The sequence below is a fragment of the Phoca vitulina genome, unplaced genomic scaffold (assembly GCF_004348235.1).
Source record: "Phoca vitulina isolate PV1807 unplaced genomic scaffold, GSC_HSeal_1.0 scaffold41, whole genome shotgun sequence".
NCBI lineage: Eukaryota > Metazoa > Chordata > Mammalia > Carnivora > Phocidae > Phoca > Phoca vitulina.
In genome coordinates this window covers 134470-152437 of record NW_022589744.1, presented here as the reverse complement: position 1 = coordinate 152437, position 17968 = coordinate 134470, and the positions used below count along the sequence as shown (strand labels likewise).

Here is a 17968-nt window from a genome sequence, read left to right as displayed (position 1 = left end):
GCCGCGCCGCGCCGAATGGCCAGAGGGCGTGTGAATGGCGCGGCGGCCGCAGCGGGCGCGGGGCCGGGCCGCGCGGTGGGGGGGCGGCGCTCGGGCCCCTTTCAAGCCGCCTAAGCCCCTCCGGGCCGCCCGCGCCGCCCCGCCCGCGGAACGCGATCCCGGGCTCGCCTGCGCCCCGCCGTCGCGGCCCGTCGCCTTCCGGCCGCTGACCCCTGCGGCCCCCTTCCCCCCCCGCCGCCCCACGGGTGCGCGCGAGTCCCCCGCCGGCCGCCGCCCGGCCTCCGGGCCGGCCAGCCGTGGACAGCGGGGCCCGGCCTCCGCGGACGGTGCGCGCCCCTGGCAGGGCGCCCCCCCCCCCCCGCCGCAGCCGCCCCCCTGGCTCTCAAAGCGTGTGTGTTGGGGGGGGGGCGTGTGCAGAGATTAACGCGTGGCGGCCGCGCGGCGTTGGTGGGGACCCGCCGAAGCCCGCGTGCCGGCGTGCAGCCTTCTTCCCGGACCTTCCTCGGCTTCATCAAATTCCTAGAGTTTCTGACATATTACCCAGCTCCCCACCCTCGGCCAACACAGAACCGCCCTCTTGCAATTTAGAGATGAAGGCAGGTACCAGAACCTACAACGGTGATCGAAAACGTGGAACACAGACGTGCATGGGTAATAGGCTCAAAGGCCCGACTTTCATTGCCAAATGTCCCAAGCGGGGAAGAGCAATCAGAAGGCGAGTCTTGCTTTTGGGGAGCGCGTCTAGACGCCAGGCTGTTTGATTAAGCGCTACCTGGCCCGAGGTGGGGCACCGGAAGGCGGTGAGACTGACACACCGGGCAAGATCAGGTTTGAAATGCAAACCGCCGCCACTTGGCCCCAATTAGAGGCCAAACCTTTTATGTAAACAAGGAATAATTAGCTTTGGTAATAGAAGAGTAAACAGAATCATCATCCATTGATTCGCTAATTGCTCTTCTGTCCCTTGACAATGGCCTGTAGGTCAGATAGACCCAGCATACCTGAGGCCCAGGTAAAGGGGGACCGCACACTAATATGTAGGGGGTCAGTGCCCCCCATCGCCCACACCCTCCCCGTCAGATCCACCTTGCTCTCAGATCCCTTTTCCTTCTGGCTATAAATACAGTTCTTGTAAAAGAAGGGAGGGCCAGGCTCACCAGTTTGGGTGGCAAAACCCCGGGGGGTGGTCAGGAGGGTTGAAGTTGCTGCGGAAAGGGAGTGGTGGCTCCCAGGAGACCAGCTGGGGTCATTAAATTCCAGGACACGGCTATTCCTCAGAGGTGTCCATCTTCAGCCCAGAACTCTCCAGCCCCAAAGTCCCCTTCTTGGGAGCAGTGGCCCCCCTCATCCCTCTCCCCTGGTCATGCTTGAGGTCAAGTTGTGTGAATGCCATTCCTTTCAGGCACCAGCCGGTTAGACTGGCAGGTTGCAGGAGGGCGGGAAAGTTACCCGGAGGCCGGCTCGCCCTCTAGCCCCTCCACAGTCTGGGCAGATCCAGCGTGCAGGGGTATGGGGGTCAGCAGAATCTTCTCAATGCAATGCCACCAGCATCTGACAGTTTCCTCAGCTCCAGAATTTTCTATACGGGAGGGACCTAGAGGTGGTGATGCTCTCCACCCCCCACCCCCCAAAGCTAGATTTGCATAGCACTTAACACAGTGTTGGGAAAATGTCACAAAAGTCCACAACAAAGCCTGCCCCCCCCCACACTGTGCAAGCTGGGAGGGGGGTGGGGAGGAAGGCCATGGCCTCCTGTCCTGCCCTAGGATCTCAGGATACAGAGCATCTCAAGGCTGCTCAGCCCCCAGCAGCACCTGGGAAGGGGTGGCGGCCATGGTGACAGTGTGGGTTGGTCCAGAGAGGGAGCTGACCCACTTTTGTGGAGGCTGTGGGTCCTGACCAGCTTTACGGCCCTCTCCTGGGGACCCCGGGCTGGGAGCTAAGGCACCCCAAGGGGGAAGAGTCACTGTGTCCTCAGGCCCTCCCCCCACCCGCTACCCGGCCCAGAGACAGTACCTTTGTCCAGGACGGGCCCGAAGATGGCCAGGCTGTCGTCTATGGTGGTGCAGTTCCAGCGGCGGCCCCGGAACTGGTGCTGGCACTCCTGGATGCCCAGCTTCACGCCCTCGGCCACGCTGGGCATGATTTCGATGTAATTCCGGCAGAAGCGCAGTTGCTTGGGGACCAGGCCTGGGATGGAGCCGCAGAGCAGGGGCTGTGAGCCCAGGGATGTGTACTGCTGGCCCAGGGCCAGGGACCTGCGGGCAGACAGAGGGTGGAGGCACATGGCCCATCAGGGGCCTTTTTTCTTCCTCGTGAACCCTCTGGGGTAGGTGGAGCCATGCCGGCCCGTGGGTCAGCCGGAGCCCAGAGCCTCGGGCAGCCCGGCACCTGAGTGCGCTCCCTGCCCTCAGCAATACACTGCCCCTTGAAGGGCAGACCGACATGCGGGCATGTCGGACGTTAGTGTGGGGACCCACAGAAACCTCTCACGGGGGCATTGGGGGCCACACAATACCATGAAAAAAACCCTGGACTGGAAAGGTGGATTTGGGGGCCCAGGTTAAGTCCCTCCTAGGCTCTGGGCCAGTTGCCCTGATGGGCCCTGAAGCGGTTGGGCTGGACAATCTTCTAGGGAGTCTAAGCGTCTGGGGTCACACAGAGACTCCAGTGACCCATGGGAAATAACCCAAACCTAAAGCGAGGGAGGTGACAGGAGTTGGCTTGACCCCAGTCCCATCTCAGATGAAGTAGAGAAGCAGAGAAGCCCCAGTCCCAGCAGGGAACTCATATGTACACGTGTGCCTGAGGTTTGCACACACACACACACACACACACACACACACACACACGCTGCCCATGGCAGTGTCCCTGAGCCTCCTCCCCAGGACGCTACCTGCCCAGCCAATAACCCCCCAGCGCTTCCCCAGGGAACTGGTGGCTTCTACTAGGTCCTCTGTCCTTTGTCCCCCAGGGCCTCTATGACCATCTTGGCAGCTTCCTAGAAGTTTCTAGAGTGCCATCTTCCCTCTCAGCTGAGACTGGAGCTTGGCTTCGTGTCAAGACAAGTGTAGCTCAATGTCAGGAGGGAGAAATCCCAGATCATGCTCTCCCAGCCAACACTCATGACCTTAGTCAAGTCACCTTACTCTTCTAACCCTCATTTCTCAATCAATATCCTGTCAACCTCTCAGCTTTTATAAAGAGTCAACAGAAGGGAAGGTCTTGTGGGGAGCGAGGAACAAGAGTTTAAAATACTAGAAAACCAAGGTGCTGTTCGTCCCCTCTCTCCCCCAGCACTGGAACAGCAGGGATGACATTTTGCAGGAGAAACTGAGAAAATGATCTGTGGGTCTCAGTGGACTCGAAGGCCAGTAGCAATCAGCCCTGTGATCAGGGACCATGTGAGCTGGAAGAAGGGTTGCATGGGGGCCCATCTCCTCCCCCTTCACATCCAGCACTGACCCAAGGCTCCAGTCTGGCAGTGACCTCAGTCGAGTCCCCCACCCAAAATCATGACAGAAGCCTTGGGAAGAGGGACCAGAAGACCCCAAATGCAGATCGGGAAAACACACACACACACACACACACACAGGCTTCCTGGACTAGACACAGGGCTGAACTAAATGCCTGCCATTTATCAGCTCTTACTCCGTGCCAGCTGCTTTACCTGTAGCGTTTCTGATCACTTCTCCAAGGTTGGAGAACATCACCAGCCCCCGGCCGAGGAAGCCGAGGTTTAGGAAGTAAGTTAGCTTGTTCAAGGCTTTTTGGTGCCCGGCCCGTGGCAGAGCAGAGCATGCTCACCGGGCTGAGCCTTTTCCTTGGGTTTGCTTCGTGGATTCCTTATAACAACTGTATGACACAGAAGGGCCTTCACAGCGGCCCTGTTTTGGGCGGCGTGGCCTTGTATACGGAGCATCCAGCCCAGCCCACAGAGCTGCTAAGAAGCTGCTCATTGGATCCCAGGCCATCTGACTCCAGAGCCTGGGGGTCAAACCACTGTGCCGCCTGCCTTCTGGGTAATGCCCGCTTGGGGCCTGAGGCAGGGGCGTGGCGTGAGGGGCTGCCTGTAGGCCTGGCCCATCTGTGCCCTGAGCCTCACCGTGGATCCCATGCCTGAGTGGGATAGAGCGGGTCAGCCCAGAGCCCCCTGATGGGCACATGGCACACAGCCCCCGATGGGGCCCTGCAGCCTGTTCTCTCCTGCCCCCACCCTGGTTACGGTTATAAACAGCTTATCACGAGAATAATGATATTCAACTATCTATCACTGATTATATGCTGGGCCAGTTCTAAGCACTCATGTCTCTCGCCTTATGTAATCCTCGTTGCAGCAAGTCTATGAGGTAGGAACTTCATTATCATCATTATTATCCCATTTCCTAGACGAGGAAACTGAGGCCAGGAAGCTAAGTAACCCGCCCCAGTCTGCAGGACTGCACAGTGTCAGAGTTGAGCCTCCCTCCCCGTTCAGGCTGCCTCCCCATGTGCTCTTTTCTTTTTCTTTCTTTCTTTTTTTTTTTTTTTTTAAGATTTTTAATTATTTGAGAGAGAGAGCACAGGTGGGGAGGAGAGGGAGAAGCAGACTTCCAGCTGAGCAGGGAGCCCGACATGGGGCTCAATCCCAAGACCCTGGGATCATGACCTGAGCTGAAGGCAGACGCTCAACCGACTGAGCCCCCCAGGCGCCCCTCCCCATGTGTTCTCAACCCGCACCTGCAGCCCTGCCCTGCCCTGCCCTGCCCACCGCCCCAGCAGCTCTACAATCCCTGCAGCGGGAGCCGGGCCCAGGGCTCGGGGTGGAGAGTCAGCGCAGCGCCGAGCGGGCGGCGAGGGAGCAAGGCTCCCCTGGGGAGAAGCCCAGGCCTTCCCCACTTCCTCCTCTGACATTTAGGACCTGAAGCCCCAGATGAAGAGGACAATCGGAGAGGGGAGCTGAGACCTGATAGGGGGGCCTCTGCCACTCCCGGAACCGCACCTTGATTTGGTCTGAATGGGGTCGTGATTCCTGGCCACCTCCCCGTGCCCTGGTCTGGCCCCTGCCTGTCCCAGAGCAGCATGGGAAGACCTGGCACCCACTTCCCAGCCTCAGAGTCCCTCTCCTTTGGCCAGAGCCAGTCTCCCCAGTGTCCTCATCATAGGCACCTCGGTCCATGCCCGGGTCCGGAGGTGTGGACTGGCCCTGTGGTGGCCACGCTTGCCATCAGCTTGGCCTCCTGTCCCCCCGACACACTCTGATCTGGGCCGGTCTGCCCAACAGTCACTTCTGGCACCAGGGGCCCTGCCCATGTTCCCATGTCACCCCCCCATTATTGGTCTGCTCACCAGCCAAGGCCCCGAGTGCCCCAAGTCTCCAGCCTCCTTTTGCCCAGAGATGGGCATCCTCCATCACTTTCCTCCTTCCTAGCTCTCTCCTAGCCCCTCGGCAGGCCCAGGCCCCCTCAAGCCAAGCTGAGTCCCGGACTAGAATTAGAACCTATGAGAGGAGCCCTAAGAGAACGCGAAGCCCATTTATACAGATGAACAAGCGAGCGGCCCAAAGAGAGAAGCGGCTTGCCCACGGCTGCACAGCCAGAACCACGGAGCCACGTCGGGCCGCCGGCCACAGCAGAGAAGGGACACCAAGGAGTGGGGACGCCCCTGCTGGCTCTTCATTTCCACTTGGCGACACCACTTCTCGTCCCCGCCCTCCAAAGGGGCTCCGCTCCCTGGTTTCACCAGCTCCCTTCCCCGGGGTCCAAGGGGGGCCTCCCCAGCCCGGCAGAACCCCCGAGCCCCTGGCACCGGCTGGCCACAGAGGCCAGAGTTGCTCCCCAAACTTCCCCCAGCAGGGAGAGGCCTCTGAAGGACACCAAGTCCTTCCTACTGGATGACTGTGGTCTCTCCTCCAGCCCAAGCACATTCTGTCTTGCCCTCCGCGGTCACATGCAATGCCAGCCATCACGACGGCGCCCGTTTCTTCCGCACGTCTGTGCCTGGCACGTCACATACATCACGTCATTAGATCTTCACAACAGCTCCGGGGGGTGGGCGTTGCCGCCCCCATTTTACAGAGGGGGAAACCGAGGCACAGAGAAGCTGGGCAGCTTACACAGGGAAGTGGCTGAGCCAGAATTCCACGCTGGGTTTGTCAGACTCCGAGTATGACGCCCTCTGAAAACAACTCTGGGCCGCAGAGATGATGAGTTCTTTTTTTTTTCTTTTAAAGATTTTTTATTTATTTATTTGAGAGAGAGAGAGAGAGCAGGAACAGGAGCAGAGGGAGAAGCAGACTCCCCACTAAGCAGGGAGCCCGACACGGGGCTTGATCCCAGGACCCCGAGATCATGACCTGAGCCGAAGGCAGACGCTTCACCGACTGAACCCCCCAGGCGCCCCCAGAGATGATGAGTTCTTTCCCTTCTGGCCAAACCCGGGCTCCTCCCTGCTGCCCAGGGGCCAACCCAGTGTGCAACCCAGAGCCAGGCTGCCCGGTGGAGACCCAGCTCTGCTGTTTCCTAATTACTGATCTCAAACAATTCACTCAGCCTTTCCCTGCCTCAGTTTCCTCACCTGTAAAATAGACATAATAAGAAGAAGGAATGATAAAAAGCGCCGAGCACATAGGAAGCCCTGTGTTTAGGGGCTGTCCCCAGCACTTTGTCCCCTGTCCTGTCAGCAAACTCCTGCCTCCTGCCCTCCCATTCCTGACTTGATAGAACACGTCAGAATTTCCAGAGCCCCTTCCCATCCATCACTGGGAAGGATGCCTTGGATCAGAGCAAAGTCGGCCCCTTCCCTGGCAGCTCAGTCCTAACTGGGGTGGCTGGACGCAGACATTTGTGACCTGGCTCAGTGTTAAAGGTAACCCAAAAGGCAAGGGCAAGGGGACATTCCCAGAATGCTCCATTCAAGGGTTTCAGCTCCGATCTGGACATCCTGCTGGTCATGGGCAAGGCCCCCTGGGGATGGGGGCGACGGGCTGGGGATGGGGCTAATGAGGCCTCGGCTGTGGGATTGATTTCTGCGGGATAGCTGCCCTCCCCCACACGTGGCCTGGCACCCCTGACCCTGAGCCTCCTCCCCACACAGAGCCCAGGACTGAAATTCCACCACCACAGATGCATCAATTTCACCCACAGCTCCTTGTCCCCACTATGAAGTGCATGCTCCCCCGGGGGGGGTCACACAGTGAGCCTCATTCTCCTTCAGTCTTCCTCCCAGAGTGCAAGCAGCTCCGGGTGCTGGGCCCGCCCGCCTCCTCTCACCCCTCCACACCTCTGCGCAGACTGAGCCCCCTCCTCCCGGAGAGCCTGTCCTCTGCCAGCCCCCGGCAAACATCTTACCCTGTCCTCAAGACAGGACTCCTGGAGGGCGCCTGGGTGGCTCAGATGGTTAAGCCTTTGCCTTTGACTCAGGTCATCATCCCAGGGTCCTGGGATCGAGCCCCACCTCAGGCTCCCTGCTCAACTGGGAGCCTGCTTCTCCCTCTCTTTCTCCTTCTGCCCCTCCCTCCACCTCTCCCTCTGCTCCTTCTTGCTCTCAAAAAAAAAAAAATCTTAAAAAAAAAAAGGACTCCTGGGTCGCCTCCTTTCTAAAGACTTCCCTGGGCTCCCAGACAGAAGTAACCTCTCCTGCCTCTGTGTCTTTCCTGCATCCTATTCAAACCTTCTTATCTCCAAGTGCTGGACTCATTTGTTTCCAGTTCGATCTGGTTGTGGGAGTGGGAGTTCCCTGAGGATAGAGGGTGCCCCTCCTCCCGTTTCCCCAACACTTTGCTCCACACCAGACACACACACACACACACACACACACACACACGGGCACACTTGGTCTACTGAAAGGCCAGGCACGTGATAGGTAGGAATGAAGGAACCTCCTTCCCCAAAAGGCCAGTCTGATGCCCCCTGTCTTGCAGCTCCTTAGCCTCACTCCCCAGGAATCCAGGCATCCGGAGGCTTCGCCTCCACACAGGACAAGACTCCTCGGTTCCGCTGAGGAAGTCCCTACGGTTAGGACCTCAGACAACAGCCAGGTTCCCAAGGGAGGTAGGGACCCCGCCTGGCACCGGCAGCTGGTGAGGGGGAGGGCGGAGGGCACTGCCAGGCCTTCCCAGCTGGGCAGGGGCTATTTATACCCAGCTCCTGGCCCGGCCCTACCCGAGGGCCCTTCCACCTCCCCTGAGGACAGCTCATCCTCCACCCCAACCACCCACCGCCCAGCTGGGCTGAGGACAGACTCAGACAGCTGGGCAGATGGGCAGCAGGTGCCAGCAGGCAACAGGCTGCTCGTGGGGCCCTCGATGTTGACCTCTCAGAGTGAAATTCCCTCCCCAAGGAGGCCGGGCTTCAGTATGTGCACGGCCTTGGGGGACTCCCGCTGCTCCCCGGTTCTTGGCCTCCCCCCTCCCCTGCCCCGACAACACCTCTGTCTCCAGAGGGCCGAAGGTGGGCTCGCGCCGCGAGCTAGGGCAGAGGTAAAACTTCTAACCACAGAATGCAGGCCAGCCTAGATGCTAACTTGACTTAAACATCTATCGCACGGCGGGACACTAACAAGCGTCCTGTGCAAGGTGTCCTGGCCGGTGACACTGGCACTGTCGACCCCCAGGTTCTGCCATCCCCCCGGCATAATAGGATTTTAGAGACGGAGGGGCCTCGGGAGGCATCCAGTTCCGGGTGTTTTGTATGTGTTAGCTATTTTTTTCCAGGTGGAATCATACACAAACTCCCCCCACTGCCATACCTAAAACCGAGAAAAAGAGGGGCCCGTTCCTCTCTTAAAGCTACACAGAGAATTACCACATGATCCAGAAATTCCAGTCCCAGCTACGTGCCCACGAGAAATGAAAGCAGGTGCGCAAAGAGACGCCGGGCTGTCGGTGTCATGACGGCCGTCTTCACCACAGCCAACACCCCAAGTGTCCATCCGATGAATGCACAACAGAATGTGGCCTATCCATTCAGTGGAATATTCTCCAGCCACAAAAAGGAATGAAGTTCGGACTGCTGCTGCAACATGGATGAACCTTGACAACATGATGCTGAGTGAAAAGAGCCAGTCAGAAAAGGACAGCTATTGTAGGATCCCACTTACGTGAGGGACCAGAATAGGCGAATTCCTCGTGACAGAAGTAGAGTAGAGGTTACCAGAGGCTGGGGAGTGGGAGGGAAGGCAGTGCTTTGTGAGTATAGTTTCTGCCCCCACCCACGGCCCCTCTGCAGGATGGAACCTGAGAACCACAGCTCTAGTCAAATCCCTTCCTTCTCTAGTTGGGAAGACTGAGGCCTGGAGAGGGTCCCAAGCTACACAGTCACATATGGAAGATGGGCGGGGACACAGCCCCAGGAAAGTCTCCCCTTCTCTTCCTTCCGGTCTCAGGTGGGCTCCATGGCCAAGCCTCCCCCAGTTGTGCCTTTCTTGGAGTCAGGAAGGTCCTCACCTTTCCCCAGGGCAAGCCTCAGTGTCTCTGCCCGCCCCAGACAGGGCACCTGCCATGGGTGTTGAGAGGGAGGGAAGGAGACAGAAACCACTTCCCCTGCGGTCATCTGTGTCTCTCTCTCCTCCAGAGTGACCACCATGCTTCCAGAAGCCCTACAATAACCCAGGGCTTGGTGCTCCACCTGCTGGCTCCTGGGCAGTACTGGACAGGTGCCCTCCCCGCTCCGGGGTCCAGTGGGGCCCCACCCTGGCCTGGGACAAGACGAAAACTTCCAGAAGGAGAAGGAAAGCCTTGAAAATGGACAGGAAGTCCAAGAGCCAAGTGCTGGTTTGGGAACATAAGGCAGGCTACTAGCTTTCCATTGAGGTCAAGAGGCCCTTCAGGGCTGGTGGACAGCATGAGGGGAGCCTGACGAGTTCAGTGGCCCATACGGAGTGGGGCAGGCCAGGGGCAGACGCATCTAACTCCTGGAATGACATGAGCTATAACCCAGAATGGCAAGGCCATCCCTGCTCCCGATGTGGGAGGCCCCGGTCAGGACGCTCGGCTCACCCTGGTGCCTTGGCCGGGAGCTTGTGACAGACAAGACAGATCTAACTCAAGGTTCACAAGTTACATCTCTCCTGACCCCGCCACTGATCCTCCCTGGAGCACGTGTGGGCCCCATGGGTGCTGAGCACGAATTCAACCCCGCACCCATCTCAGTGCAGGTCAAGGCTAGGGAGTCACTTCCGAGCGCAGAGGGGATCCTGAGCTCCCTCCATCCACAGAGCAGGCCTAGAGACGCCGCAAGGGATGCCTTTCATCAAGGAAGGACCATCTGGTTCTCGTGTGCCTCCAGCAGCCTAGGAAGCCCTCGTTTATGTATAGGAAGGGAAGGGGATGGGGAGGGTAGAAAGGGTCCATGCACTGAGCTGGGACCCGGAGACCAGAGAGGAATCAATGAAGGAAGAGCTTCTGAGCCCACGGAGGCCCAGGCCTCCTGCTGGGCTCCCCAAGTTGACTTAGTCCCAGCCAGCCGGGCAGCCGAGGGCCCCGGGAGGGCAATAAGCAATGAGGAATGGTTGGAGGTGCCCACCCGGGGGGAGAGCAGGTTAAAGTCTTCCTTTGGTAAACAGATTCATTCCCCGCCTATTCACTCAACACGCACTTGAGTGATGACTTGGAATCGGGCAGAGTGCCAGGTGCTGGGGATATGGAGAGGCCTTAGCCACACCAACGGAGCGCCCAGAGCAGGACACATCTGTCCAGTTATGGAGCCACAGCATTTTTCCAGCGCCTACTAGGTCTGGGTGCCGGGGCTGCCGTAAACAAGGGACAGAGCGTCCCCAAGGCCCTTGTAACCGACAACCCAAGTTACCACCACGCCAGAGAGCGCACCGTCGGGGCCGAGACCTCCAGGAAGGCTGAGGCGAGAGGGTCTCAGCCAGTGGTGATCATGAAGGCATGGCTGGGGGGGCTCCCCCGGGGGGCGCTGGGGTGGCAGGGAAGCCCCAGGCATGAGGTGGGAGACGGAACCACAGCCGTTCTAGCCCCTGCTGGAGCCCAGAGCTGTATAAAGGAGCCAGGAGGAGAAAGGAGCCCTGAGTGCCAAGCTTTATCCAGGCAACCTGGGCAGCCATTGGAGGCTCCTGAACTGGGCTTTGGAAATATTAGTCTATTAGACAAAATCTAACTGCAAAACGGGCCCCGGGGGGTAGGCACTAGTGACCCACGGCTGGGAAAGGGAGGCTGGTGTGACAGTTGATGCTAAGGAGAGTGTCAGGCTTGGCTGCACGTTACAACCCCTGGGGGGCACGTTTCATGGGTCTGGGGTGAACCCCTTGTGTGGCTGGGGCTGGGCACCGCCCGTCTGGGCTAGTGGGGCCTGTGGCAGCAGGTCTCAGGAGAGAGGCATTAGGAGCAGTGAGGAAGCGGTGACTAAGGATGGCCACAGGGGACACAGGAGGAAGGAGGAGAGCATGACCGAGGTTTTAAGCCAGGATGATCAGGAAGATGGATATGATGTCAGTAAAGAAAGGGAACTTAAGAGGTGAAGCAGGTTTGGGAACAAAGACAGTTTTTGGGGCCGATGAGGCACCCAAGTCCAGACAGTGCTGGAAAAAGACAGAGCCTGGAGATTCAGATTTGGGGATCTGTGCTGGAGCTAACAGTTGAATGACACTTGAGGCCTCCCTGGTGGGCACACGGTAAAGGGTGAGACAACCTGGGAGCCTCATGGTGTGGGCGCTGGACGCCACGTGCCAAGGGAGGAGCCCCAGGATTGCGGAGGAGGGAGGGCACCAGCACGGGGGTGGGGACATCATATCACACGGACCTCACACTTCGGGCCAGGAAATGGGGAGGGCTCTCCCAGAACCCCGCAGGAGGCAGCTCGGTTGGGCCTCATTAGGCGACATAGGCACCAAGTGCCCACGTCTGCCTTCTTTTTCCCGGTGTTTCTGATGAGGTCCCCGCGGAGGCGCGGCCAGCGTACTTGGACAGAGTGAGTCACCACAGCCTTCCTTTGCTCTGGTCTTTCCCCCTTCCACTCTTGTCCCCACCCTCCTCCCTGGGTGAGAGATCTGAACACACACTAAACCATCAACCCATCCCATCCCCATCCCCTCATCCTCCTATGGGGCCCCGCCCTGTGCACATGGGTGGCGCCTCCCAGCCTGACCCTTCTCCTCCTACCCGGGAGCCGCAAAGCTAGCCCTTCCCTCTCACCCTGGGACACAGATTCTGGGCCTTTCCCTTAGGTTGGCTCAGCTGAAATCTGGGCCTTTGGACGTTGGTCAGCCTTTTCTGGACCTATCACCCTGTAGTGTGTGCCCAAGGTCACCGTGAGTGTGGCGGGAACAGGAAGATGGGAGACTGGGAGTGAACGTGAGGGAAGGGGGTATTCCAGGCCAACTGTCTACACCACTAGAGATGGGAAACCCACACATCCCCCAAACACGAAGCCAAAGTAAAGAGCCATTCCCTCCCATTGGGCAGCACTGAGGACTCGCCATGAGAGCCCAAGAAGGCTCTTCCTCCCTTCCTCTCTCTCCCTAAACTCTCCAACACAACTTGCTGGCCCTACTGGCCAAGTGGTCACTTCTACATTCAGTGAGTGACTTTGACCACTGCCCTCTGCCTGCCGCCTTCTAGAGGTCCCCTTGCAGGGCCAAGTGGGGCCCTCCGAGGAGGTGCGCTGAGACCACCTGAGAGCCCAGAGGGGCCATGCTCTGGGCAAGCATGGGAGGAAGAGAAGGGGTGGCTGGTGGACGCTCCAAGCCAAGGGATCAAAGACTGAGTCCCAGTCAGAGGGAGGAGGCGGAGGTGCTGGCCCGAGCTCCATCCGCCATCCCGTCCCAGAGCCCTGTGGGATGTTTCTCCGGGGAGAAGAGGGAGGGCGGGAGGGGAAGGCGGGCCAGCCTCAGCTGGAATGTTACAGCTTCTGTTCTCCAAAGCAGCTCCCAGAGCGCCTGGCCTGCGGCTCCCGGCTGATCTGATAAGATGTGACAAGGCGGCCTGAAAAATGTTGAAACCTGTAAAATGTTTAAACCTGTTTTTTGGTTGTGTTGTGAGCATGAGGGTTTTATTTATTTATTTTTTTTCTCAATTTCATAGGAAAGTGGAGTTGATCAGAGTGGAGAAGGGGAGGAGGGTGGGAGAAAGGGATTGTCCCCTTCAGCCAAATTGAGAGGCAGGGCTCAGAGCAGGATGGTCAGACCTGGGGAGGAGGAAAGGAGGGTGAGAAGTGGGAAGATGAAGGGGGGAAGGGCCTGACAGAAGTTGGGGGTGGCGGGGGAGAAGGTGAGGAGAATGGAGGGGGGGAGTTGGTGGCCTGTTGGCAGCTCCAGCGTGGGTCTCCTCGGGGCTGTGTCCTCCCTCAGCACCCCGAGAGGACACAGTGAGCTGAGGGTACCCTCCTTCAGGCAGGTATTGGCCCAGAGAGAAGTGAAAGGGGTCCAGGCCCACGGCCTCACCCCTAGACTCCCCGAGGTTCCCCCGAGAGGCACCAAGACCACAGGCAGACGAATGCTCACAGGGGACCAGAGGGGAAGCTGCTCCCAGGCCCACTTGCTTTGCTGCGCAGTTCAGGACTCATGGCTGAGCCCACATGATCTCATACTTGTTCGGTGGCGTCCTGCTCCTTCCCAGTTAAAGCTGTAGCCCAACCTCTGCTCTCAGACACACAAGGGGTTGCCATGCTCTCTACAGATGAGGCGACGGAGGCCTAAAGACATTAAATGACTAGCCTAGGGTCACAACACTCCTGCCTACCAGTTTTGGGTGGCCCTCTGAAAGTTCCCTCAGTGGGTCCTGTCTTTCCCACCTGAGAGACACAAAGCGTTCTAGAAACCATGGTGGGACCAGGTGTCTCTGGGTGCTCACTGGTACAAGGTAGATGCTTACTAAAGGCCTGCTGAATAAAAGTGTCTGCCCGAGGAGGTTCTCGTGCTGGTCTCTGGCTACTTGGAGGAGGCGGGGAGGGGCATAAGATGCCCGAGGAAGGCTTCAGAAGCAGTCTGTAAAGAGCCGCACACGTTCATCATTCTATTACGCACGGTACCAGGCCGTAGAATGTTGAAGCTGGGTGGGGTCTTGGGCTAATTCATTAGTCCACTCCCTCAGGGGAAACTAAGGCCTAGAGAAGCAGGGTGACTTGTTCAGGGTTCCTCCACTGGCTGGAGGCAGCGCAGGGGTCATCCCAGGCCCTGTGACCCCAACCAGACCTCTGTCTCCCTTACACTGTGCAGTTCCTTCTCGAAGCCCCCCGTCCGAGGGTGGGGGCTTCATTCAGTACACGGGCATCACGTGCCTGGTGTGCGTTAAGACGTAGCCTCCATCCTGCTCAGAGGCCCCCACCCTGGAGCAGGACAGACATCCCCGCAGGTGTCCACGGGAATAGCACGGCGTGAGGGTGGAAACCACACGGGTGGGTCTGCATCTTCAAAGGGGTCACCTTTGAGCTGGGCCTTGCAGACGAGTTCAGCTTGGACACCTGTGACTCCCGGATCTTGGCCATTTGTTTCTTCTGCCTCCCCTTCCACCAAAAAGAATTCTGATTTAAACTTTTCCTAAACCATGTCTGCACCTCTAGCTCCTGTTTACAGCCTGGGAACACTTCTCCCCTTCCCCTCTCCTCCAGCCCCTGAGTTATATAAGGCAGGGGTCAGTCTCCCATTTTCCAGATGGGGAAATGAGGGCCCTACAGGGTTAGACTGCTTGCTCTGAGAAGCCACGTCTGCTGGTCCCCAGGCCAGGATTTTTCTGGGTTCGCACACTCCTTTACCCTTCAAGCCAGTTCCAGTAAAAGACAAGACAGAGCCTGCCTAGCCCTCTTGTTCACTTTGGACTCCTATTCATCCATCAAGGTTTGATTTTAAAACCCCCTTCCTAATGGTCCAGTTTGAACTGCTCCCTCTGGATATTTCCCGGTTCTTATACATACCCGAGGGGAGCCTTAGACACATCCCACTGAATGACTCTGTTTCTCCACTAAAACCGAGTTTTTTGAGAGGATGAATTACTTCATTCATTTTTGTATGATAGGTAGAGTGTCTGGTTCCCCCCAGGCACCCGGAGCGCTCCACCTGACTAGCCCAGACATTTCTCCTCACCTCCTCGGCTCCGGCAGTCCACCAGCAGGCCAAGCTGAGGGCAGGGGACAGCCCTACTGGCTCTCTGGGCCTTATTAAGCAGCTGCTGGCTCTACCATCCAGAAATCCTTTGTTTGACTCCTAGGAAGAAGCCCAGGAGGGACCACGGAAAGGAGAACCACTTGGCTGGGAATTCCTCCTCACAGCAGCCCTCCTTGCTCCTCTGCAAGCCATGGGCTTGGTGTGTATCTTCATTTAACAAACATGTATGCCGGGCCAAGCCCTGTGCCGGGCGCTGGGAGCACAGAGAAGTGGCGGGGGGCACCTCTGGTCTTGCAAGATCTCCCAGCTGAGCCAGGGAGCTGCCCCCGGAAGCCCCACGCTCCTCCCCTGCTGGGGCCCAGATGCCCACCCGCCCTGCCTCACCCCCGACAGCACCGATCACACACTGGGGAAGGCTGGGCTCTCGAGGACTTCACCACCTTCCAGAAGAAGGGGGACAAGCATTTATCAGCTGTCTGCGGCTAGTCTGGGGCACAGGCCGTGGCCCTACGGCGCCCAGATCGCTGGGGGTGGTTTTGAAAAATACAGACACCTGGGAGCCACAGCCAGCCCTGCTGAATCAGACTTTCTGGGGCGGAGTCCAGAAAACTGGATCGTTAAAAACCTCCCCCAGAGCGTGACAAGAGCACGGGATGAAATGATGCAACGTGAAGTACCTGGTCTCCCGTAGTAAGTTCTCTGGTCAAAGAGGTTTAACCTGAATCTCCCCAGGCTTTGAGAACTGTCAGCTGCCAGGAAGGACGAAGGACAGAGGAACAAACCAAATGACACGACGGGGAAGCAACCAGACAAGAATGTGAGACGGTACACAGAGCTACAGAACTAAACTGCCCAGAAGCTCCTGTCATTTTTAAAAAGTGTGTGTGTTGGGGGGGGGGGCGGTGCTTGAGATTAAAATAAACTTAAGAGACATAACAATCAAATAATTGGAGCCTAGTTTGAAAATCCTAGCCATGAAGGCATTGTGAGGATAACTGGGGAAATCTGAATCATTAGGAATCATGATTAGGGGCGCTTGGGTGGCTCAGTGGGTTAAGCGTCTGCCTGGGATCAAGCCCCACGATGGGCTCCCTGCTCAGCAGAGAGCCTGCTTCTCGCTCTGCCCCTCACCCTACTCATGCTCTCTCTCTCGCTCTCAAATAAATAAATAAAATTTTTAAAAAAAGGAATCATTAATTTTGTTAAGTGGGATAATGGTATATGGTCATAAGGGTTATCCTTATATTTTGGAAATACAAGGCTGAAAAAGAGTCATGATGACTATCCTTACTTTGAAATGGTGCAGCAAAGCAAACCAAGCCAAACTGGGGGCGGAGGTAGTTGGGGGGGGGGTAAGGGGTAGGGCAACTACGGCAAAATGTGAAACAGTTGAACTAGGAGGTGTGCATATGTGTGCTCCTCGTACTATTTTTGTCTGTTTTTCGGATTCACAATTTTCATAATAAAACTTCGAAGGAACAATAACAATAAAAACTCCCACCACATCGGGATTTCTGGCCAGAACCGCAGAGGGCACAGGGCCGGGCGGGGTTGTTGCCGGCGGGGGAGACAGGGGCCTGGGGCGGGGCGGGGCGGGGGGGGGGGGGGGGGGGGGGGATGCTGCGCAGCCACTGGGCTCTGGGGTGGGGGGCCGCCGCTCGCTCCTTGGCGTTCAAGGTGGGTATTTCCACCGCATTCCCAGGAGCGCGTCCTCGGCGCCGGGTCCTCCCACGGCTCCGAGGATGCGCAGGTGGAACAGCCCTGCGCCGCACCTGGACTTGCCCACTCCGTTTAGGGAGGCTCTACGCAAGTTCAAAGCGGTGGCTGCCCCTCCCTCTCGTCCCATTCCCCATCTGCAGGCGAAGCAGCCAGAGCGAGCCTCAACATCTTCCTCTGCGCCCCCCCAAACCCACCAGGCCTGAGTGCTGCCGCCAGTTCCTTACGCTCACTCCCTCTGGGCTTTCTGCTCAAGGGCTCCTTGCCGCACGCGTCAGCCTGGGCTTTGCAAACATCTACTCAGCACCTGTTAAGAGCTGTATTCCGGGGGCCACCACAGACCTCTGCAGGACCTCGTTAAACGCTCCAGCACTCAGAGGGGTGGGTCACTGCTTCTCAACCCTGGCTGCGTGTCAGATGGCCCCGGGGGGTGCTGACAGCGGCTGGTGCCTGGGCCCCACCGCCGGAGAAACAGATTGAACAGGTCCGGGTGCCCCCACTTCTCTGTGCCATCCCATGCGAAGGGGAAGAGGCAGGGTGCAGACTGTCCTAGGTCACGGACAAGGCTCAGAGCCCGCCCAGGGTGGTGGTGGGAGGGGGTGCTCCCCTCCCTCCCTGCTATCCATCCTCAGGGGCCCCACCTCTTGCTCCCAGAATTAGTCCATTCTTTCCAGCCACTGGTGTTGCCTGCCTTCCTCTAGTGAAAGGAGCCCTCCCTCAACCTCCCTCTCCTGCGCTCTCAACAAATCTCCTCTTCACAGCGAGGGGAGCAAACCTTATCTGACCCAGCAGCAGCACCTCGGTCAAAAGTGTCTGGGCGTGCCCGGCCACTGATACACACACACTTGGGTCTAAACCACTGGCCGGCCGGCCACCACGCTCGGGTTTTATGTGCCTTACAAAACACACGCTAACGTACGCTGCGAAAAGACAAGATACGAAGTCTACTTCAAGAGAAATCACTTCCCCCTACAGCCTAATGCTTTATCTGGTGACCCCCTTCCAAGCTTTCGGTCCCCCTGTCCTCTGGTGTTTCCTGCTCTCACTTCCCCTTCTTCCTGATGCTCGACTTACTTTTCTCAGCCTTGCCGTGGTGTGAATGGTGTGAGCCAGCCGAACCTCCTCTGCCGAGCTGCAGGACACCAACAAACACTCCTGGGGTTCGAGGTCCTAAGGCCTTCTCCCGGCGGGGGTCCATGCCTTCCTTGGTTCA

General features: G+C 58.1%; 1 protein-coding gene across 1 annotated transcript in view; it reads right to left on the bottom strand.

Annotated features, from left to right (window-relative positions):
• The window catches only part of WNT3 (Wnt family member 3), a 48331-nt gene that overhangs the window by 8047 nt on the left and 22316 nt on the right, over positions 1–17968 (bottom strand). The window contains exon 2 of the mRNA XM_032429647.1: positions 2017–2258. Within this exon, the coding sequence (XP_032285538.1) occupies positions 2017–2258 (242 nt within the window). The remainder of the gene's footprint in view (positions 1–2016; positions 2259–17968) is intronic.